Source organism: Hevea brasiliensis, chromosome 16, assembly GCF_030052815.1.
Source record: "Hevea brasiliensis isolate MT/VB/25A 57/8 chromosome 16, ASM3005281v1, whole genome shotgun sequence".
In the NCBI taxonomy this organism is placed as follows: domain Eukaryota; kingdom Viridiplantae; phylum Streptophyta; class Magnoliopsida; order Malpighiales; family Euphorbiaceae; genus Hevea; species Hevea brasiliensis.
Genome location: NC_079508.1, coordinates 59,922,622 through 59,946,192, shown reverse-complemented (window position 1 = coordinate 59,946,192; position 23,571 = coordinate 59,922,622). Strand labels below are relative to the sequence as shown.

At 33.6% G+C, this 23,571-nt stretch overlaps 4 protein-coding genes across 11 annotated transcripts; 2 read left to right on the top strand and 2 right to left on the bottom strand.

Moving 5' to 3' along the window:
- The first annotated feature begins 2,306 nt into the window (after positions 1 to 2,306).
- LOC110663461 (WD repeat-containing protein 26 homolog) lies at positions 2,307 to 10,299 on the top strand. Of its 3 annotated transcripts, none has more exons than XM_058137403.1 (6): positions 2,307 to 2,499; positions 3,448 to 3,672; positions 4,276 to 5,171; positions 6,001 to 6,102; positions 7,408 to 8,034; positions 9,924 to 10,299. In XM_058137403.1, exons 3-6 carry the CDS (start codon positions 4,374 to 4,376, stop codon positions 10,143 to 10,145), a joined length of 1,749 nt encoding a protein of 582 aa, XP_057993386.1. In that variant the 5' UTR covers positions 2,307 to 2,499; positions 3,448 to 3,672; positions 4,276 to 4,373; the 3' UTR covers positions 10,146 to 10,299. The 3 variants fall into 3 exon arrangements, with proteins under 3 accessions (XP_057993386.1, XP_021678459.2, XP_021678458.2); XM_021822767.2 differs by lacking the exon at positions 3,448 to 3,672 and adding an exon at positions 2,640 to 2,759; XM_021822766.2 differs by lacking the exon at positions 3,448 to 3,672.
- Positions 10,300 to 12,369: 2,070 nt separating this feature from the next.
- LOC110663460 (oxygen-evolving enhancer protein 2, chloroplastic) lies at positions 12,370 to 14,317 on the bottom strand. The gene is made up of 4 exons (XM_021822765.2): positions 13,941 to 14,317; positions 13,627 to 13,859; positions 13,400 to 13,450; positions 12,370 to 12,806 (listed from the first exon to the last, which is right to left on the bottom strand). The coding sequence occupies exons 1-4, from the start codon at positions 14,194 to 14,196 to the stop codon at positions 12,546 to 12,548; spliced, it is 801 nt and encodes a 266-aa protein (XP_021678457.1). The 5' UTR covers positions 14,197 to 14,317; the 3' UTR covers positions 12,370 to 12,545.
- Positions 14,318 to 15,035: 718 nt separating this feature from the next.
- LOC131174428 (oxygen-evolving enhancer protein 2, chloroplastic-like) lies at positions 15,036 to 16,016 on the bottom strand. Its single transcript, XM_058137678.1, has 2 exons — positions 15,413 to 16,016; positions 15,036 to 15,331 (listed from the first exon to the last, which is right to left on the bottom strand). The coding sequence occupies exons 1-2, from the start codon at positions 15,666 to 15,668 to the stop codon at positions 15,051 to 15,053; spliced, it is 537 nt and encodes a 178-aa protein (XP_057993661.1). The 5' UTR covers positions 15,669 to 16,016; the 3' UTR covers positions 15,036 to 15,050.
- A 1,892-nt stretch (positions 16,017 to 17,908) lies between these two features.
- LOC110663458 (reticulon-like protein B8) lies at positions 17,909 to 21,861 on the top strand. Of its 6 annotated transcripts, none has more exons than XM_058137859.1 (7): positions 17,909 to 18,109; positions 18,868 to 18,986; positions 19,175 to 19,393; positions 19,489 to 19,669; positions 19,766 to 19,907; positions 21,048 to 21,117; positions 21,533 to 21,861. In XM_058137859.1, exons 3-7 carry the CDS (start codon positions 19,219 to 19,221, stop codon positions 21,700 to 21,702), a joined length of 738 nt encoding a protein of 245 aa, XP_057993842.1. In that variant the 5' UTR covers positions 17,909 to 18,109; positions 18,868 to 18,986; positions 19,175 to 19,218; the 3' UTR covers positions 21,703 to 21,861. The 6 variants fall into 6 exon arrangements, with proteins under 6 accessions (XP_057993842.1, XP_057993837.1, XP_057993839.1 ...); XM_058137854.1 differs by having other exon boundaries at positions 18,868 to 19,015; XM_058137856.1 differs by lacking the exon at positions 18,868 to 18,986.
- The last annotated feature ends 1,710 nt before the right edge of the window (positions 21,862 to 23,571 follow it).

The window sequence follows — 23,571 nt, the reverse complement described above, 5'->3', positions numbered from 1 at the left end:
TTATAAAATTAGACCTAAATGACTATGCAAACTGTATGCATCAAGGAGAGTTTCAAATTTCTCAGCCAATCAAAAAGATTAGGTCCTGTCAACCTATTGTGATCAAGTATGCTCACAAAGATATTGGATGGTAGTGGTTGTGGTGTGCTCATTATTATCAGAAAATTAACTGTAGAAAATAACCAGAATAATTAGAAAATATATCATATAATTAACCAAAAAGATTATGGTCTTTTAATTAAATTAGTCCTCCCACTAACTTAGCGAATCCTACACTTCCAAAGTAAAAAATGGAAATCCTAGTTGGATGGATTTCTAGTGGGTGATTAAATTCTTATAGTCTTATTGATCATCCTCAAGCACATCCATTATTGGAATTATAATAAACTGTAAGTGAGCAACTCCTTGTCCATCACATCTCATGTGAGGTTCAATCATTTACCTAGCCTCTAATGCTCAAAATCTCAGGCACATCCATTATTGACTTATCTTGCATTAGTTAAGTTGATCCCATTGAGCCAGTAAATATGCAAATAATTTTAATGTCCTCAGGCATATCCATTATTGGCCAACAAACCATTTACATATTTACAACATCTCATACTTAACAATTATTCTTAAGAAAATCTTTTAAATTAATTGCATCATTGCAAGTATTTAAAATTTTTTAAATAATTGCCTCAATGGAGGGCCCATGATATAATTACCTTTAATTATACCATTTCCAATTTAATCATTTATTTGGAAGATTTTGTGGTCGGCCTAATTACTATTATGGTCTCACTTTGCACATTATTCAATCAACATGCATATATCATATACTTGCATACATTCCCATATATCTCATGCATTCATGGATAAATATATAAATATGGTATAATCATGTACTTTTTAAGGGATTCAATTCCAAGCCACCAAGAATTGAATCAGGGCATTCCTAAGTGTATTTCATTAATTCATATTACAAGAGTTGCTGAAAGAGTACATAATCAACACTTAATCTTCAATTCCTCCCACTGGTCCCACCAATGGTCTTAACCTCCTTGATCTTCTTGCACTCTATTACATTGTAATCCTTGGCATACCAAGGTGAATTTACAAGAACAATAAATGAAATTATAACCCAAAAATATTATAACATTTATAATACATGCCACTAAAATTAAATTAATTAATTTACAACCCAAAGAAAAATAAAAGAAATGAATCCAATTACATTAGTCTTTTATTGTCCATGATCATCTATCATGCATATCACCATTTAACAATAAAATAAAACTATATATTAAGATTAAATTGAATATCTCATATTCAACTAAAAAATCCATATTTGAATATCATTCAAACAAATTTAAAAATTCAGATTTGAATCACATTCAAACAAATTTAAAAATTCAGATTTGAATCACATTCAAACAAATTTAAAAATTCATATTTGAATCACATTCAAACAAATTTAATTGTGTGATTATAATTCCTAATTAAATAATTTAATTAGTCATAGGCATAATTATGGGCATCAAAGCATATAACAATTGCACAATTGAAGTCCAATACAATGTGCACCATGGTGGTGCTCAAACCATGCGCACCAAGATGCACAATCAAGCATGCCGCCACTTTTCTTTGCAATCAGCAATGAATCAATCATCTTATGATCAAAATACACAATTAAATCATATATTAAATAATCTAAATGACAAATATAGTGGCTCTGATACCAATTGAAGGAGTGGAAGCATGAAGAAAAAAATGGAAAATTATCGTTTGCGAATGGTACAAAACCTTGGCTAATTATTAGATATACGAGGAATACAAAAAAATAGTGCTCTATCCCTCACAGAAAAGTAGACTCTTCCTATAATATAGAGAGTGAGTCTCACATGATTGAGATGGTGCATGTACACCGAGTGTACCTAATAATTTTTCTAAAATCTTAAAATATGATTTTGTCACATAATGAAATATAGACCATGAAATGAAAATAAATATTATCACATAATACTCCTTTGTAATTTTTCTTATTTTTATTCTCATTTTTATATCAAATTACCATATATAACTAATTTAATATTATATATTTCATTATTATTATATTTTTAAGGCTAAAATTTATTAAATTTAATTTTAAATTAATTTTTAATACTATCTAATTAATATATTTAAAAATATAATTTTTTTCAATAATAATTTTAATAGCAATACTCTTAATTTTTAAGTTAAAAAAATAATTTAATTACATTTTACGGTGTAGTAAATATACACAAAATTAATAAAATTATTTAAAAAAGGAAATGTAGTTTGGCATTATCCAGGCAGAAGCAATTAGGCATCGTTCGGCTTACTGTACTTCTATCTTCAGCGTTCGAAGCATAAGCTTTTGGGAAACTCTCTGCGCCTCTTTCATTTTCTTCAATATACGGTTTCTTCCATCTCCCTGAAACGCTCTCTTTTTTCTCTCACAAATCAAGGCTTCCTCAAAATTTCTATCAAAATCTGGTAAATTTTCATATATATATTTTTTCCATCTCAAATCTATGATTTTTGCCTTGATTCGCTGTTTTGTGTGTGTTTTTTCCTTCTTGTTTGAAATTTCTACTTCTCTTTGGATGTTCTTCTTCAAAACTGTGATCGACCAGTTTGAGTTTTGGATCTCAAATTTGGGAACGTGCGATCTGGATTGCAGTTCCGTTTGGGGGTGGTTGAGTTTTGAACGATCATGGTTACACGGCTTTAATTGAGCTCGTATGCTGTGGATTGTGAGTATTTGATGTTAGTTTAAGCTTATGCATTTCTTCAGAGTTTCTGTAGCGTGATGATTGCTTAGTTTCTAAAAACAATTGACGTCTCAAGAATTTAAATCTAAATGGAACTCCTTTGGACTTCTGGATTATCCTGTAACTGAAGAGAGACAGAAGAACACGTATATTAGAGTTCAATTAGGCTTTAAATTTGATAGAAATGGGTATAACATGGTATAACAGGATCTATGACCATTTGTTGATACTTTGAAATCCATGAGAAATTAATTTTAATGACCGTAGGCAATTTTTATTGTCTATGCATGTCATTTTAAAATGGTTCTTGCTTATCAGAAGTTGGAAATAGCATATATATAGTCTTAATCTTGCATTGGGGAATACAGATTTTTTAGGATTATCCGTGTAAAGAAAATAATGTTTTTATGTGCTTAAAGCCAGAAACCTGTATATATTATTTAATAGAAGAAGGAAGAAAACTTTATTTTGCCTTGATCAGGTTTTTGACTAATAGTATAACCCTGATCATGTGCATTTTCAGTGTAAGGGTCATGCTTTTGGAATCTATCATTGATCTTGTTACTATGTTCAATCACACCGTTAGAATATAGATTAAGTCACTCCTTCTCATAGTTGTCTATGGAAATTAACTTGTAACTCATTGAACATGGCCTTGCTCTGATGCTAGGAAGCATGAACCTTAATGTTGAAACTTGGAATTGCAAGCCAGTGAGCTTAATAGGCTCAGTTTGAGGAATTTATGGATGTTGATTGGGAGATTCTTAAGTCCTTTACCATTAGCTTGATGCAGATTGTGTAAAAGGAAGCACCGATAATGGAGTTTGCCTGAGGTGTTATATCTTTTTCAAGAGTTGACAGTTGCACTTTTGCAGAGGTTTTGTTTGTCTTCAGGGTAGGCCTCGCTGAGACCTTGATTTTAGAATGGTTCTACACTAAATAGGCTTGTAACTGGCTGAACTTAGGTGTGCACACTAGCTTGAGTTCTATCAATGAATTCAAGATTGGGTCAGTTTCATTTTTCTATGCTCGCTTGGTTAGGCATATGAATGACATTACTGAAAATACCATTTATCTCCTTTGTAGAAAGTTGTGGACTTACAATGGTAATTGATCATTCATTTTTCTTGCAAACTGAATTATGATATGTTAGATTAGCTTTTAAGTTACTAAATTATTGCAATTCTTCTGGAGTCCTAATTTCAGAAGTTTTCATGTAAAAAACAGAAAACTGGAAGAGACGTACAATATTTGGGGAAGGGCATTGACAGATTGGTTGGGATGAAAGAACTCGTTTTCTAGAATTATACCTGATATGAACCTATGATCAACATTTATTATTTTTTTTCCTCTTATCATGCATTCATACTTATGTTTTAGACTATTATTGTTTGTAATCTCACATGATCAGAGGAATACATCTTGTTGTTCTTCGCTTTGCTTTATTTTTACTTTCAACTTTAGGATCTACAAACCTTCATTTGGCTATGTTATGCAGGAAGATATTTCTTGTGATCCATTGGAGGATTTCCAAACATATATTCCTTTATTGTTTATCTATCATTGCTATACTATATGGACTGAGGTGCACATTTCATGGGAGGTGTGGAGGATGATGAACCAGCCTCAAAACGCATGAAATTAGCTTCTGGAGAGTTGAGAGGTCTTTCCAACGGTTCTTCTTTAGCAGAGACAACTGTTGAGTCTTCAAGGGACTTGATGGCTCGGCCCCTACAATCTGAAGGGGACGAAGAGGTTGTGGGCTCAAAAGGAGTTATTAAAAGAGTTGAATTTGTCAGAATAATAGCCAAGGCATTATATTCTCTTGGATATAAGAAGAGCAGTGCTCATCTAGAGGAAGAGTCAGGCATCCCTTTACAGTCATCTGCAGTAAATTTATTTATGCAGCAAATTCTTGATGGCAGTTGGGATGAAAGTGTAGCTACTTTGCATGACATTGGTCTAAAAGATGAAGACATTGTTAAGTCAGCCTCTTTTCTGATATTGGAACAGAAATTTTTTGAGCTTTTGGATGGGGAGAGAATCATGGATGCTTTAAAGACATTGAGGACTGAGATTGCTCCTCTTTGTGTCAATAATGGTAGAATCCGTGAGCTTTCTTCCTGTATTGTTTCTCCTTCATTGTGTGCTTCAGTTGGGTCTTCTAATCAAGATAATGCAAAGATGAAGTCTCGGTCAAAGCTGCTGGAGGAATTGCAAAAATTGCTCCCACCAACAGTTATAATACCTGAAAGGAGGTTGGAATATTTAGTTGAACAGGCTCTTACCTTGCAAAGAGATGCTTGCATATTTCACAACTCCATGGACAAAGAAATGTCATTGTATACAGATCATCACTGTGGAAGAGATCAGATTCCATCTCGAACTTTGCAGGTTAGAACATTATCTTGTGTTTGGAAATCAATCTTCACTTAGAGATATTACTTGCTTCATTGATTTCCCTAAGGAGTTTGTTAGTTTCTAGTAAATTGAGGATGGAACTTTGCAATTCCTATTTAGACAAGTGCTTCCTAGTCAGATTTAATGGTTTATTTTGTGGGAAATTAAAAGAAATTATTTGCATGAACTTAAATGAGTCTCCAATTTCTGTCCATGTCCTTCTAAGAGTCCCACATGAAGTTTAAAAACTTTATGTTTTATAGGAATTTGTGTTATATTTGCTTCCCAAGTTAATCCTATTTGTTGTTGTGTGTCCGGCTTTACCCTTCAAGGAGCATCAACTGGAATGGGTTATGGGTGTCCCCACAATAGTCTATCCTGCCCTGTATGATTTCACCTCTTTGATTTTTCTTTGCTCATTGTCAATCACCCATTGAAATCTCCCCGCTACCCCTCTCAAAAGGAGACAGAGATAAAGAAATTATCCTTTTATCTAAGATTGAGGGATTTGTGGTTTATTAGGAATAACAAAACTTCTTTGGTTAACTTTGATTGCAGTAAACTATTAGGTTAATGGCTATTTCCTTAAGAAGAGATTGCATACTTTGAAGTCATAGATGTCCTTTGTAGGGGAGACTTATGACTATTATTATTATAATATTATTTGATATTTAAAAATTCTATTGTCCTCCAGATTTGTTTAGTTTTGAATTTTATTTCCCAAGTGGAACAGAATGTTTCATTTGCAATTTTGTGTTCTCCTTTTTCATGTATTGCTGATACCCCTATATTAATTTTTTTGTTTATACAAACACTGAAACAGATATTAGAGGCACATTCTGATGAAGTGTGGTTCTTACAATTTTCACACAATGGGAAATACTTAGCTTCATCGTCCAGTGATCAATCAGCAATCATATGGGAGGTATAGTTGATTACTTAGAGAACCTATAATTTTGTTTTTGCTGTCCGTTTTCTATTATATCTTGTTCAGTTTACTATATGCATTTTCCTCATGTTTTGAGTGCATAATTTGTTTTTGGCCCTTAGTGACATTTTTAGAAATGCTTCTTCTTATTCTTCTTTTGTAGCATTTATATTGTATCATGAAGCAAAGTTTTATACTTGATGATTTTCCCATGCCATATTTTGCATGCAATAATATATTTTTCCAGTATGGTGTTACAACAAAATAATCTATTTAAGCTGACATTTTAAAGCATCATTATTGATTTTATCTTTTCTTCTTTCTCTCTCTGAACTTGGTTCTTTATTCTCCATATAATTGAAGCTTATATAACAATTTTCATTATGTTGGAACAGAATATTAATTTAATGTTCAGAACATATGTCAGGAACTGCTAGTTTGACAACATTTTATGGTTCACACGGATAAATCATGCGCACAACTCTATCTGGACAAATTACCTAGATAAAAGACGTGTTGAAGTAATTAGATTGAATTTATTTTGCATATTATATTGGGCGCAACATATCATACTTCAGAAGAACGTAGCTTCAAGCTCAAACAGAACAAAATCCAATGTCCTCAATTTGACAAAAGGCAAAATCAAAGAATGTATAAAGATAAACTGTATTATTAGCATTCTCTCGAGGTTGGATTGTTTCAGGTATCTTCTTTATAAACTACATTGCTAGTCAACCCCAAGATCAACACATGGACCTTTGCCGATTGTCATCTGCACCCTCTGGTTCAGAGAATTTCACATATGACTCGTTATTACTGACTGCAAAGCTTTAACTTATATATATATATATATATATATATATATATATATATATATATATATATATATATATATATATGGATGAAAAATAGAAAATGAGAAATGTTATTAAGAAAAAAGAGTTGTTAATAGTTAATTGGTGCAAACAGCCAGCACTACAATGGTTTAGTGTAGGTAAATGCCAACTCGAAATCGTTGATAACCTAATACATTCTTGGATGCCACTCAACTAGGGACAGTGGATTCCACTATGCAATTATATACTTGGTTGATTTTTAGGAGGAATCACCCACTCCAAGTTGGAGCACTTGGTCCCTTTTTTCTTTCTTCTCTCTTGATGTTTTTATTTTTTAAAATTTTTTCTTGAATGTTAGATATGACGTCTTCTATCTAAAGATTAACATAGCAAATAATTTTCATTCCATATAGTATACTGATATTTCTTTTATTTTTAAAAAATTAAATTACTAAATACTTGTTAGGTTGATACAAATGGAGTTTCTTTAAAGCATCGATTATGTGGTCATCAAAAACATGTATCCTCTGTTTCCTGGAGTCCTGATGACCATCAGCTTCTCACTTGTGGGATGGAGGAGGCTATAAGGCGCTGGGATGTTTCTTCTGGTGAATGCCTCCATGTCTATGACAAAGCTGGTCTTGGCCTCATTTCCTGTGGATGGTTTCCAAATGGGAAATGGATATTATCTGGCATTAATGATAAGAGTATCTGCATGTGGGATTTGAATGGAAAAGAGCTAGAGTGTTGGAAAGGGCAACGGACTATGAAGATATCTGATTTAGAAATAACAAGTGATGGGAAGCAGATCTTAAGCATGTGCAGAGAAACTGCCATCCTATTACATGATAGGGAAGCAAAAATTGAGAGAGTGATTGAGGAGGATCAAACAATAACTTCATTCTCATTATCGAGAGATGATAGGTTCTTGCTGGTTAATCTTCTGAACCAGGAAATCCACCTTTGGAACATAGAAGGTGGCATCAAGCTTGTAGCCAAATATAAAGGTCACAAACGTGCCCGCTTTGTTATTAGGTCTTGTTTTGGGGGACTGGAACAGGCTTTTATTGCCAGTGGCAGTGAAGACTCACAGGTATGGATTTAATTTTCTCCTTATATTAGTTATTATATATATATATATATATTCTCTGTTAAAATATTATGAGAAATGATTTTGATCATGATGAAAAGCTCTTCACAATTTTTTTTTAACTGTTCTTTATGGAAAATCTTCTGTTAATGCTGATCCTTCCCTCTTACCCCGCCTTTATTTTTTTTTTTGGTTTTTTTTTTGGGGGAGGGGGATCGTTGGTGCTTGGTGGGGAGGTTTGTCTGGGCAGATCATTCAAGAGAAAGGCATTACATGTTGTGTTGTTGCTAAAAGAAATGCTATGCTTTTATGCTTAGACCTTTCCAAGAAATCAATTGGCTTCTGGCCATGTCACCCTTTGATATTTTCTCATAGAGATAAATCACTGTCATAGGGTTGCTCAATTTGCAATGGTTTCACAGTGAATAGTGCAACATTTAAAATTAAAAAAAGAAAAATTACTGTTCTCTTATCATGTCTCTAAATCAAAAGGAACATTGTTTAACACTCAACTCCACTTCATATGAGTTTAATAGAAGGCCTGATATTGTGTAGGAGTAACATTTTAGACCTAAACTTAAGCATGCAATAACTGTTTTGTGTATTTGGTTGTGTCTACAAATGAGGGGCTGTTAATTTGTTATTGTGATGGGTGATAAAAGTGGCAGTGGTAGCAATGGTGGTGTTGGTACCTAGGATACAGTATTACAGTTTGCCTATACGAGCAGGAATGAATCACATATAAAACTCTGAATTTATTGCCCCTGGAGGACAATTTCAGAACTCATTTTGGGTTCACAATGATTAAAAATTTGAGTTCATCTCAACCCATGAGCCAAAGTTTGCCCAACATCATGCTTGATAATGGAAAGAATGCTAGGTGGTTCTCTTATGTAAGGGGATCCTCTCATGGAGTCATACCAAAACAATGTGGGACAACTAACATGTATATGGTATGTGTGTGAATATTCACATACATACACACACAAATTCATGCGTGCATGCATACACACATACATAGACTATCTAGACTTCGTATTAATCTAAAGATCAATTTTCTCACATTCCCAAGCCAGCTTTTGCATTGTGCATTCTATGCTGGTATTTCAATAATATTTCATTTTCTTTTACCATAGTATGAATGCAGCTATATTTGGACCGCAGCTATATTTGGATCAATATTTAGGCAATAATAATGTGATATTTTATCTGTTATTTCTAGTGATGAAATAAAATTGGAAAAGTATCATGTTTAGCCAAAAAACTTTAGAAATAGTTCAGATGCGTTAGCAGATTTTTGTCAATGCATGCATGCATTTGTTGACTTTGTCTTGTATAACATGTTATTGTTTCTTAATCTTGTTTTGTATATGGTTTTTCCTGAACTTTTTCTATGGAAGATAGAACACCTAATTAGAACTCTAATTCTTTGCTTACATATGCTCTCTCTTATACATTACACATTAGAAATTTATTTGTAATGCATGAATTAGCATGAAGTCCCAGTAATGTCTAGTTCTGGAGTCTCTGTATCAGAGATCTTTTCCACCTTTGCATGACTTCATTGGCTGAAAGATAAAGGATATCTTAATTGATATATGTTTTGAAGTCACAGGGTGTCCTTTAATCTTAACTTGAAAGGCCTCTGTCATTCATATTGTCACTGATGAATTTTCTGATTTCATCAATTTATCTGGAGGTTTAAGTTGCAATGGATTTTTTTTTTCTTTTAATCAAGTCCAGTTTTATGTCGGCAATAAGAATGTTCAATTTCTAAGTAGATATTTTATCTGATTTAGGATTTGCTAATTTTGTTCTCCGGCTACATTATTGTGGTGAATGAATGCCATTATTATCTCTCTTTCAAGCACAAATAAGTTTTGCTTCTGTAGGTATATATATGGCACAGAGGGTCCAGAGAGCTCATAGAGGCATTGCCTGGTCATTCTGGGGCTGTTAATTGTGTGAGCTGGAATCCAAAAAATCCACATATCCTGGCATCAGCTAGCGACGATCATACAATTCGAATATGGGGCTTGAATAGTCTACAAATGAAACACAAGGGTGCTCACAGTCACGGCAATGGCATCCACTACTGCAATGGGAGAACTTGAAACGAAACTGAGAGCATAAAATCTGAAGATAAATTCTTCTTGACCATTGCTATTGTGTATACACTGTTTTCATTGCCGGAAGACAATTCATTCCAAACAAAAATATGAATCATGCAGCAACTTTCTTATAATAAATTTACTATCATTTTTAACATTTCGTTTATTCTTTCCATATTCATTGGTAATACTGCTCCTGCTAAGCATCTTGTTTATTACTTCCTGATAATGTTTTCAGATGTGGAAGGAACCCAACTAAAAAAGAGGGTGGCCAATAGCGGATAAAAAAATTTCAGTGAAGCATGTGCATATATTTTGATACACTGAAAAAATTATAATTATTTAATTTAAAGAGATATATTAAAATTTAGTGGGACAATTTCTTAGGAATAAAAATTCGTATATAAAAATTTTATGCGGATAGCGGAAGCAATCAGACTAAGAGCGAAGTAGTTCCTTAAATTAATAAAATGCTAGTCATTTTTTTGTGTAGGCATAGTTTACTATAGGTTCAAGTCATAAGCTGTATCTTGAGTTTACGGTGAATCAAATTTAGGTAAGAATTTCTCTTATTTTCCTTGTAAATGAACTTTAACAGTATTTGTTTTGTTGAGTAATTATCAACGCCAACTTAATTCAATTTAACTAAGCCTTTATCCAAAAAATTTGGAGTCAGCTATATGGATTCACTTTTTCCACTCTGAACGATTTTGGGTTAAATCCTCAGAAATGTGTAATGCTTCTAGGTCATGTTGTACTACTCTCCTCCAAGTCAATTTAGGTCTACCCCTTTTTTCTTTCTATTCTCTAACCTAATGTGCTCTACTTGTCTAACTGTATGTCTACGCTTTACATGACTAAACCACCTCAATCTCCTTTCTCTCAACTTATCTTCAATTGGCACCACTCCTACCCTTTCTCTAATACTCTCATTACGAACTTTATCTAGTCTAGTATGGCCACTCATCCACCTTAACATTCTCATCTCTGCAACTCTTATCTTAGATGCATACGACTCTTTCAGTGCCCAACACTCACTACCATATAACATAGCCTATCATGGTATCATGCAGTAAAATTTTCCTTTCAATTTATTGGGAATCTTGCGATCAAATAAAACTCCCGTGGCACGTCTCCACTTCAACCATCCGGCTTTAATCCTATGACTAACATCCTCCTCACATCCCCCATCTACTTGAAGGACTGAACCTAGATATTTAAAGTGATTACTTTGGGGCAGTATCACTCCATTCAAACTAACTCCTTCTCTATCACCAGTTTGGCCTTCACTAAACTTGCAATGCATGTATTCTGTCTTCGTTCTACTTAATTTAAAACCCTTTGCCTCTAGAGTATTTCTCCAAAGTTTTAGCTTTCTATTGACTCCTTCTCGTGTCTCATCTATCAAAACAATATCATCCGCAAACATCATGCACCAAGGAATACTCTCTTGTATATGTTTCGTCAGTTCATCTAAAACTAATGTAAAAAGGTAAGAGTTTATGGCTGATCCTTGGTGTAATCCAATTGAGATTGGAAAATCTCTTGTGTCCCCTCTCACTGTGCGCACAATAGTAGTTGCTCCTTCATGCATATCTTTCAATACTTGTATGTACCTAATAGATACCCTCTTTTGTTCTAACACATTCCATAAGACCTCTCTTGGAACACTATCATAAGTCTTCTCCAAATCAATAAAAATCGCTTCCATAAGTCTTTCTTCACATCTCTATATTTCTCCATCAAGCTTCTAATGAGAAAGATCGCTTCCATAGTTGAACGACCGGGCATGAAACCAAATTGATTGAGAGAGATAGAAGTATCATGACGTAGTCGATGCTCAACAACTCTCTCCCACAACTTCATAGTATGTCTCATGAGTTTAATTCCCCTATAGTTTGAGTAACGCCAATTAAAAAAAAAAAAAAGAAAGCATAGGAGCTTTACCTGAATATTAGGTATTTTAGCCATTAGACCTATGCTTTATATTGAGTTTTCTAGAACGTAAATGCATGGCAAGGAATGTAAACGTAGACGTAAATGCAAGGAATGTTCCCATTCCCAACTCCCCTTTTGCTAATATTGCTAAATATATCTGATATGTTAGCAGAAATCAAGAATCAAACTCTCCCTAGAACCATATCCCTGCAAATTTCAAATTATTTTAAAGAACTAATATGGGTATTTTTCTTGGAAACAGCAAGAAGATAAACTGAGAGAGAAGGAATATTTCAACTCATGACAAGTAATTCAAAGAAATATTATGGTATCCACAATCATCCTCCGTCCAACTCCCTCCTCCCTCTGAAACTTTGCCTAAAAAGAAGGGCTAGACAGACGACTAAAAACAAACATCATAGATTATTAAAAGTTGATTTACATACAAGTTCGTTGGTTATATCCTTAAGCAACACTAAAGGAACTAGCCGTGCTTTCTATAAACCTTCTTGCTCCTTTGAACCACCTCTTATCTCCTGCTTGTGCCTTGCAAATATAAAGCTTGCCATCTTTCACAGCTGCTGTGATCAGTTGATGCTTGCCACCTTCGTCTCCGTCAGCAGTCCTTGTTAACACAGACAAAAAGTAATATTGTTTCCCATTGATTGTTGGGGTTGAGGACTCCATTACGTTGGCTGTTGCCACGGTATTTGGATCAAAACCTCCCTGCAAATCATCAATTTCATGTTTATAAGCAAATGGGAATGCACATATAACTGATGCCTTAACCTAGTAGTAAATGTGAGGCTATCCAAGAGCAGGCGCAAGGATTGAAATCTAACCGAGTACAAGCCCTCTCCCCTAATACTCAAAGAAGAATGCACCTATAATTCCACTCAGACACAGGAAATTATTCTGATGGTGACTGATTTTTCCCTATCTGATCCTTATGAACTTCTAATTTGTTGCAATTTGAAGAGAAATCTTATGAGGTATCATTCAATTCCAACGAGAATCTGACCTAATAGCATCAAAATTAAAATTCAGAGACAAAATTATGACAAAATGAGGTTTTAGCAGTCACAATGAAAATTTGTGCAAATTTCAGTGACCATTAGAATAATTTGCCCATTCACAGTAATTTCCTCTCTTGTGATCATGCAGGGAAAAAATCTCTTTACATATACAAGTTGAAACTAATTTTTTGTTACCTCCAACATGTAACACTATGTTCAGAGTAGCAGTCCATGCACTTAGAGAAATCATTCAGAAGTCCTATATGAAACTGTTTCAGTTCAGTAATAATTAAGTTGAAGTACCTCAGCCTCAGTTTTGCCAAAGTAAGCCTGTTTTCCTAGTAAAAAATCCACCTGTAATGACCCAGAAAACCGATTAGTAAGCTAACAAAACAGTAATTTTTTTGCACAATCCAGATAGGAGTTTAATCTTAGGAAATATAATGGAAGAATAGCTGCCAGCAAAAATTCAATCTGGGTTTTTAGGCAAAATTGGAAGGTAAGAACAAGAAGAGAAGAGAAGGGTTTACCTTGGCAAGAAATTCTACAGGGGAACCATAGTCAGTGATGGATTTCTTATCAGTTGGGGTGACAATGACAGAAACATTGCTGTTGGGATCAAAGTTGTCCTCATATCTAAGAACCTGACCTGGGAACTCTCTCTCCCTGCTTGGGTTCCATTTTGATGGAATTGACAATTTGAATCCATCTCCATTGTATGGCAAGAAGTCTGTGTTTGTTTTAGGCTTGCCAAAGACATTGGCTGCATCAAACATTACCCAAGTTAGACATACCCAAGAAGACTAGTCAAATCAACAAAACTGAGGGATATGCTGATTATTACCAGCTTCACCATAGGCAGCATCTGCAGGAGCAACCTTGGAGCCAATGGCTGCAGCACCAATGAGTACTGTGAGAGCCAATCTTCTGGAGACAAGGGCAACATCCTCCTCCTGTGGAGGCTGCTTGTGGGTAGAACGACAGATGAACTGGTTGGTAGGCTTGGTGTTGCTAGACACTTGACGCTGCTGGGACAATGAAGACAATCTATTAGGAGTAGCGAGTGCATGGTGGTGCAAGAAGCAGGAAGTGGAGGCCATTTTTGTTCCCTTGAGTTGCAGATATGCCTGCAGGAGTAGGATGAAACTAACCCAAAGAACAATGGAAGAGGAAATTGAGCAGCAAATCGCTTAGGGTGAGTTGTCTTTGGGGTTTGTGATGGTAAATGGCTGATTTTTGGATATTGGATGATGAGATGGATCAGATTTTTGGATGTGGGATAAGGTTGTAGAGGCTCTGAGTGGTGCCACGTGGCACTAACATTCCATTTCTGCTTTTTGCAACATCCAGTTCAGTCCCTTTTGGTTTCAATAAAGGTCATCAAGAGAGAACCTATGATCACCCAAAATTAAAGCTAAATAAAAATTTATTTATTTTATTTTTATTTAAATTATTAATTTTCCAATAAGTTTTAAAATTTAATTAATTTGATAATATATATATATATATATATATATATTTTCACAGAACGAAAAGAGAAGAGTTCTCACTAATTTAATAAATACCAATCAATACAAGATTTTAGATATGTTAAGATTGCTAACTAAATTATTTAATAAGATTCTAAACTCAAAGAAACGCCTCGATAAATGGAAAAAGATTTTAGCATCTATTTTTAAAAATAAGATATACAATGCTTCAAACTATAATTAAACCTACGAGCCATACTACAGTCATGAGAGAGTTACAGATCGACCACGCTACGATACTTCTATCTCTCTGAATCAATTTGCTTTCATGCCCTGTCGCTCAATTCACAAGCAATCTTTTCCTATTAGTTTCAATATAAACATGTAAGCTAACAAAACAGTAATTTTTGCACAATCCAGATAGGAGTTTAATCTTAGGAAATATAATGGAAGAATAGCTGCCAGCAAAAATTCAATCTGGGTTTTTAGGCAAAATTGGAAGGTAAGAACAAGAAGAGAAGAGAAGGGTTTACCTTGGCAAGAAATTCTACAGGGGAACCATAGTCAGTGATGGATTTCTTATCAGTTGGGGTGACAATGACAGAAACGTTGCTGTTGGGATCAAAGTTGTCCTCATATCTAAGAACCTGACCTGGGAACTCTCTCTCCCTGCTTGGGTTCCATTTTGATGGAATTGACAATTTGAATCCATCTCCATTGTATGGCAAGAAGTCTGTGTTTGTTTTAGGCTTGCCAAAGACATTGGCTGCATCAAACATTACCCAAGTTAGACATACCCAAGAAGACTAGTCAAATCAACAAAACTGAGGGATATGCTGATTATTACCAGCTTCACCATAGGCAGCATCTGCAGGAGCAACCTTGGAGCCAATGGCTGCAGCACCAATGAGTACTGTGAGAGCCAATCTTCTGGAGACAAGGGCAACATCCTCCTCCTGTGGAGGCTGCTTGTGGGTAGAACGACAGATGAACTGGTTGGTAGGCTTGGTGTTGCTAGACACTTGACGCTGCTGGGACAATGAAGACAATCTATTAGGAGTAGCGAGTGCATGGTGGTGCAAGAAGCAGGAAGTGGATGCCATTTTTGTTCCCTTGAGTTGCAGATATGCCTGCAGGAGTAGGATGAAACTAACCCAAAGAACAATGGAAGAGGAAATTGAGCAGCAAATCGCTTAGGGTGATTTGTCTTTGGGGTATGTGAAGGGAAATGGCTGATTTTTGGATATTGGATGATGAGATGGATCAGATTTTTGGATGTGGGATAAGGTTGTAGAGGCTCTGAGTGGTGCCACGTGGCACTAACATTCCATTTCTGCTTTTTGCAACATCCAGTTCAGTCCCTTTTGGTTTCAATAAAGGTCATCAAGAGAGAACCTATGATCACCCAAAATTAAAGCTAAATAAAAATAAAAAATAAAAATTTTTATTTAAATTATTAATTTTCCAATAAGTTTTAAAATTTAATTAATTTGATAATATATATATATATATATATATATATATATATATATTTTGCATTTTATACAATTTAAACCCACGACCTCAAAAAATTCAATATAGAAAGTTGAAACAGGAGGCCAAGCAACTCCAAACACCCAACGATGCCGTTTATGGAAGCAACGACTATTGGTACAGTTGACGTGGTGTGGTAGGCAAAGCCACTAGGTAATGTTGCTGTTGGAGCACTTGTCACGTGAAGAGTTTCGATCCCAACTACTAATTCCCAATAAATGAACGTAATAAATTAACGTGGTGTCATTTGTAGGACGCGTAGCGTGTGGCCGAAAGAGTATTTGTAGGACGCGTAGCGTGTGGCCGTAAGAGTACGTACATGATTAATTTAACCGTTAAATATAATTTTGATAATAATTAATTTATATTAAATATTTAATAAAATTATATTTAATTATTATTATTTATATATAAAATAATTAATAAATATATATTATATAATTTATTTTATTATTAAAATAAATATAAAATTATAAATTTATTATATTATATTATATTATTATAAAATTAAATATATAATTATTAAATTAATATATTATATTGTTTATTTTATTATTAAAATAAAAAATAATTAAATTTTTTAATAAATAATTAAATAATTTAAAAAAAAATAATAAAATAATTATTATTAATGATAAAGAAAAATTTATAATTAATTTTAAAGTTTTAGATATAAATAAATATTTTATATTTTACGTTATTAATAAAAAATATTTTAATTAAATTAAAATGTTAAAATTATAAATAAAATATATAAAAATATTAATAATATTAATTTTTAAATTAAATAAAAATAAATAATATAATCAAAATAAAATATAAAATTAAATTAACTATTAACTGGTGAAATATAAACTGCAGTTAATGGATATTAATATTTTATATTTTTAAATTATGAGATTTATATTTTTAAATTTATCAAATATTCAAATTCACTTATTTTAAAGTCTATTATTTACAAGTCGCAATTAATAAGTGAACCAAATATTCTCTAGGTACTCAATGGCTACCTAGCGCTTTGTTTGGCTCATCTAAATGCAAGGGAAAGGAAAAATTGTATATATACAAATTTGACAAAGGGCAGGAAGAATTGTGATTTAATTTACTGTTTACCCCTTTATAAAATGCCTTTTTATTTATTGGTACTTGCTTGTATATTAATAAATTAAAATTTTTAGTTTAGAAATTTTAATAATGTTATTTTAATTTTTAATTATGACATTTTCTATAATTATTTAAATTATAGTTTATATATTTTACCATTAAATTAGATTTTAATACTTTGTTTAATGATATTTTTTATATATTTATTGTAATTATTATTTATAATTAAGATGTACGATAATTAATATTATACGTATAAGGGATGTGCTTTGTAATTTTAATAAGTCAGAGAAGTGGTTTCGTCCGGACAGCCTATAAAAATCAACCGGCGGCGGTTGAGGAGAGCCCCTCTCTTCCCTTCCGTCTCAAACAACCAAAAGAAATTGTAAAATAAAGAAACATTGCAAACAGACAAAAGATTAGTCATTCAGGAAGGCAAAATAAAACGCGTACGGTTTATTTTGCATTGTGTTTTACATACTGAAATTATTTTTTAAATAAAAATATTATTTTAAATATTATTAAAAAAATAATTTAAAAAAATTATTTTAATATTTTTATAATTAAAATTTATTAAATTTAATTTTTAATTATTTTTTAATATTATTTAATTAATATATTTAAAAAAATAAAATTTTCAATAATAATTTTAAAAACAATACCAAATGGACCTGTATAAATTGAAAAATTATGATTTTGGAGAAGCAAATGGGCAAGTGGTCTGGCCCCTCTGTACTTCCGTTTCGGAGTCGCACTAATTTTGCCAATTTTTATCCTTGTTCTTGTTTTTATTCTTTATTTACTGTTCATACTCTGTCCTTTTCGCTGCTATTTGTCTATTCGCTCATCTTCAGCCATTTACTATCATCATCTTCTGTATTTTTCTTTCGTTTCCTCTCCATTTTGGGTATTGCTCTTTACCTTTTCTTTTTCTTGTATTTTTGTTGGGTTTTTACTGGTATAATTCGTGCTTCTATCTCCATGAATTTTATGTTTCTTTCTCAAGAATGTTGTGTTATGATTGATATTACTTGCTTTGTTGCTATTGTTGATTTTTTTTTTAATTGGTTAAGTACACACGCACACGGGTACACACCTTTGACAAAACCAAGGCAATTCTGTTATCATTGATCTTAATTACTCTTCTTGTAAGGGGGTGAAAGTCTTTGGAAACCTTAGGGCTTTATTTTTTTTCCCCTTAATCTGGTCTCTTGATGAAAGCTTATTTGGTGGAAGTTCTGCTTCAGCTTATGGACTGAAATCAATGATTTTTAAGGTTCCAAAAAGTTTTTTTTTTTTTAAATTAAAATTGTAAGTAGAATATTAGCATGGGGATGCTCTTCCTTGGTTCTTAGATTGGAGCCAAAATAAGTGACTACTTAATACTCTGTATTCTGCTATTAATGAAGTTTTGATGTTGACTTTTGAGTTTGAAGGAGATATCAAAGTGAAAAATGAATAGAGTAGAGAACATATGTAAGGAAACACAATTCAATAATTAATTCTGATTTGAGAAGTAAAAACATCATTCCTGATGAAATTGATCCCTTTCAATGAAAATGCACAAGCAATGGATTATCCAATGCTAAGATTCTTATTGTTCATCTCCTGAATATTTGAATTCCTGTGTGGTTGTGTGTTCCATTGACCACGGTGATTTCACAGCCATACCACTTCTAAACTGATTGGTGACTAAGTAAAACAGTGACCGCATTCAAGCAGGAGCTTAGTGCTGAGTATGTAGAAAATTGAACTAACAGAAAGTAGCAAATGAAAAGCACAATGTAATGCCTGATATCCACGGCATAGAAAGGTCATTTTGTCTTAGATAATTTTTATTGACTTTTCACAGGAGTATAATAATAACTGCAATTTTTTTTCTTCTTGTTTCTTTCCTATTTTCCCTTCTCTCTCTCTCTCTCTCTCTCTCTCTCTCTCTCAAGAATCCCTCTTTTTTTTTTTTTTTTGACAGGCAGCAACGTGAGTTCAGTTTATGACCTTTTATAGATTGCAACTATGGCTGATAAAATAACAACAGAGAACGTTTTGAACCTGGTAGAAACCCTTGCTGACCGTGTTTCGCAGCAGAAATCTGTGTCCTTCGAGGAAGGGACAAGCTCAGTAACTTCTAAATTCAATCGGCTGTTTGGACGTGAGAAGCCGGTCCATCATCTTCTAGGAGGTGGAAAATGTAGGATCATCTCTTTCTCAAATGCTCTCTCAAAAATTCCCATAACTTTTAACACTTAATGCAGTCTTACTTCTCTATCTACCAAAATCTTGTAGCTGCTGACGTTCTCCTATGGAGGAATAAGAAAATATCAGCTAGTGTATTATCTGGTGCAACACTCATCTGGGTACTCTTTGAGTGGCTTAATTACCATCTTCTGACACTCATATGCCTTGCATTGGTTCTTGGTATGCTTGCTCAGTTTGTTTGGACAAATGCTTCAGGATTATTTAACAGGTAAGGAAAATTGAGTTTTCATTTGTGCTGTTCATTGTGTTTGGGTCTGTAAGTATTCTACAGTTTTGCCTAATTTTAAATTTTTCGTGGCAACAGATCCTCATCTAAGGTCCCCCGCCTTGTGCTACCTGATGAGGTATTTGTTAGTGTTGGGAGATCAATTGGAGTTGAGGTCAACTGTGCTTTGCAGTTTCTTCAGGATGTATCATGTGGAGGAAGTTTGAAACAATTTGTTGTGGTATGTTTGTAACTGTTGAAGTTCTCTGCTTTGTGTTTGAAATTTATTTGCCTTTCTTAATCCTACAACCATCTGAATTTTGGTAGCATATTTTGTATCATTGATAAGAGCTAGCCTTGGCACAACAGTCAAATTGCGCCTTTGTACTGTAATTATGGACTCAAGTTGTGAAACAGCCTTTTTTGCAAAAAGTTAGGCGCACATTTCAATTAGTAGTTGTAAAGATTCTGATGTGGAAACTTGTCCAAGATCTGCCCAATTGCCCTAATTGAATGAGAGTATACAGAGAAAGCAGCTTTAGCATTGAATGGCCCACTTTTGCAAATAGAGTAGGGCAAATCAGATTCTGGGCAAGTTTTAACTTCTCTTAACCTATGTAAATAGACTTCCAAATCGGATTTTGGAAAAGTTTACAATATGTAAATCTAGTATCCTTATTGATAATGCCATTGAATATTGATGATTTATCAGTAGCAAATTGCATAGTTACTATACATGATCTGCTATATTGAGTAAGCATTGTTAAAATCTTTACCTTCATGAGAAGGATGAGAAATCTATAGGATAAGTAGCTAGTTAAAATGGAAAGAATGTTTTGCTGAAACATTTTAGGTTTAATCATAACAGTGTAAAATCTTAATTTGAAGGATATAATCGGATACATTTGTGATGTCCTGTTGCTCCTTGAGGATCAGTTGTTGCATCTACACTTTTAAAACCTAGTTGCATATCTGCATATACCACAATAAAATTTCATCATAATAATATCTCTGTAATCCTAAACTTTCATTATTAATGGTAATTTGAATAAGTACTGTCTTTAGTTTTTTTTCTTTCCTGAACAGAAATCACAAATTGGCATGTATGCTTAGAAATGGAGAATACATGTAAAACATATTAATCGGTTTGAATTTGTTTTAAACCAATTTAGAACGTGAGAAAAAGAAAACTAAAATTATGGATAACATCTTGTGATTAGAACAAGTGGTAGAAACTTATTTACTCTTTGAATCTTTGCTATCCACTAGACAGGTCCAGCCTGGAGTTCACTTTTCTTGACTTTTTATATGTATAATGGATGCAGTTTACTTGTTAGACTCTTTATGATGAGAAATTGATTCTAGTGAGGAATTCTCTCAGATTGTCGCGAGCTTGTGGGCTGCTGCTGTCATTGGGAGCTGGTGCAATTTTCTAACTGTTCTATATATTGGTGAGTGTGCCTACTATTATTATGTTCAAGTATTGCAGATTTCATATACAGCATTTTGCTTTTATATTTGAATAATTATTTTATTTTATTGCCATTTAATATGGCAGATGATGGATGATCCATGTATAATCATGTTACAAGGTCACAAATGTGCTCCTAATCCCATGTGTTTAATTTGAATTAATAGGTCAGAATCACAGGTTCTAATTGCTCAATGAAGAATTAATTTTTAATTATTATTAGATCTTTTAACAAAAACTAAGTGGAAAACAAAACAACAAAAATAAATAAAGAAAGATAAAAAGGAATTTTAAATAAAGACTTGCATAAATGAATAACATCGATTCTGAATGTAAAGTCGATTAATGATCTTTTGGACTTTTCTGACTCTGAGAGTTCTCTTGTTCTCAATAAGGTTTTGTTGCTGCTCACACTTTGCCAGTCCTGTATGAGAGGTATGAAGATCAAGTGGATGACTTTGTTTACAAGGTACTTGAACAGCTTCAAGGTCACTACCGAAAGCTGGATGCTGGTCTCCTCAGTAAGATCCCTAAGGGAAAACTCAAGGGGAAGAAGCACGAATAGATTTATGTGGCTAGATACTACAGACTTTAATGGTTATGTAGGTTTTTCATTTTTTTTTTGGTTTGTGAGAAATTGATTATGCAGTTAATTACTTTGTTGTTGAATATTGAACAAATGCTATGGTATCTTTCATGTTCAGTAAACAATTTTCAATGTGCATGCTAATGGTATTATGAATACCGACTCACCTCATCAGGATCAAAAAGGATCGTCTTTGACAAACTTAGGTAATCCTCCGAGCCCCAATAAAAATTGAAGGACTCGAGCCAAATGAGCAAGAGATTTGGTACAATAGGTAATTTCAAGTAATGGTAAATTATAATTTAGTCTGATTAAATCAACAATATAGTTATAGTTTTAAAACTAAGTAATTTTAATCCTTCATATTTTAATAAACATATAATTTAGTCTCTGGTCTATTATTTCCTTGTTAAATTTAGTGAAAATAACTCCGCCTAAGTAGTTTGCGTTTAATCGGTCCCAAGCCCGGATAAAGGAGGAGGGTTGCGGTAGGTGACAACCAGCATAAAAATTTCGTCACACTCTATGATATGGATTCAAATGATATAAATGTTGGGACGTTCTCTACTAACGACGCGCTATATCGGAGCCCGAGTGTAGTGAGAAATATACAAGGGTGTAGGGCGTTCACCGAAAGCGATGCGCCATGCCGGTGTCCGGGTGTGGTGTTAAGTGAGCAAGGGTTCCCACATCATGGACGGGTGTGGGTAAAGAAGTTAATTCAAAGGACAGATAGTAGAATAAATAGTGGAACATAACACAAGATAGACATAGAAAACAATAGAAGATATCATAGAAAGAGACCAATTAGGAAGGAGCAGGATAGGAGGAGGATCAGGGTTGGTACTTGGAATGTTGGATCACTTACAGGAAAATTAATGGAACTTGTGGATACCTTGGAAAGGAGAATGGTAAATATTGCTTGCATTCTGGATACTAAATGGGTAGGAGAGAAAAGTAAGGAAGTGGGTAATTCATGATACAAACTGTGGTTTACAGGAAGGGAGAGAAATAAGAACGAAGTGGACATAATCATAGACAGGACATTGAAAGACACAGTAATAGCTGTGAAAAGAGTAGGAGATAGAATTATACTAGTAAAGCTAGTACTAGAAGGAGAAATAATAAATATAGTTAGTACTTATGCCCCACAAATAGGACTAGACAGTGAGAGTAAACAAAGGTTTTGGGAAGATATGGATGATTTAATGCAAAGCATACCAAATGAAGAGAATGTTTTCATTGGTGGAGATTTGAATGGGCATGTAGGAAGCGATAGACAAGGTTATGAGAATGTTCATGGAGGTTTTGGTTTTGGCAGTCGAAATGAGGAGGGAAAAAAGCATCTTGGATTTTGCTATGGCATACGACCTAATACTAGCAAATACCTACTTTATAAAAAGAGAGTCACATTTAGTGACTTTCAAAAGTGGGCAACATAGAAGCCAAATCGACTTCCTCGTAACTAGGAAGAGAAATAGAGCTCTATGCAAGGATTACAAGGTCATTCCAGGAGAAGCTTTAACAAGTCAACATCGGTTGGTGGTCTTGGATGTCAAGTTTAGGAACAATTCAAGTAAGGTCAGAAGAAATAGTGTAGCTCGAACAAAGTGGTGGGAGTTCAAAGAAATGAAGCAAGTGAATTTCAAAAATGAGCTTCTCGAGTCCGAAGTATGGAAGCTGGATATGGAGGCCAATGATATGTGGATACAGATGGCATCAAAGATTAAAGAAGTAGCTAGAAAAGTACTTGGAGAGTCTAAAGGACATGGACCACCCTCAAAAGAGAGATGGTGGTGGAATGAGGAAGTACAAAAGGCAGTGAAGAGAAAAAAGGAATGGTATAAG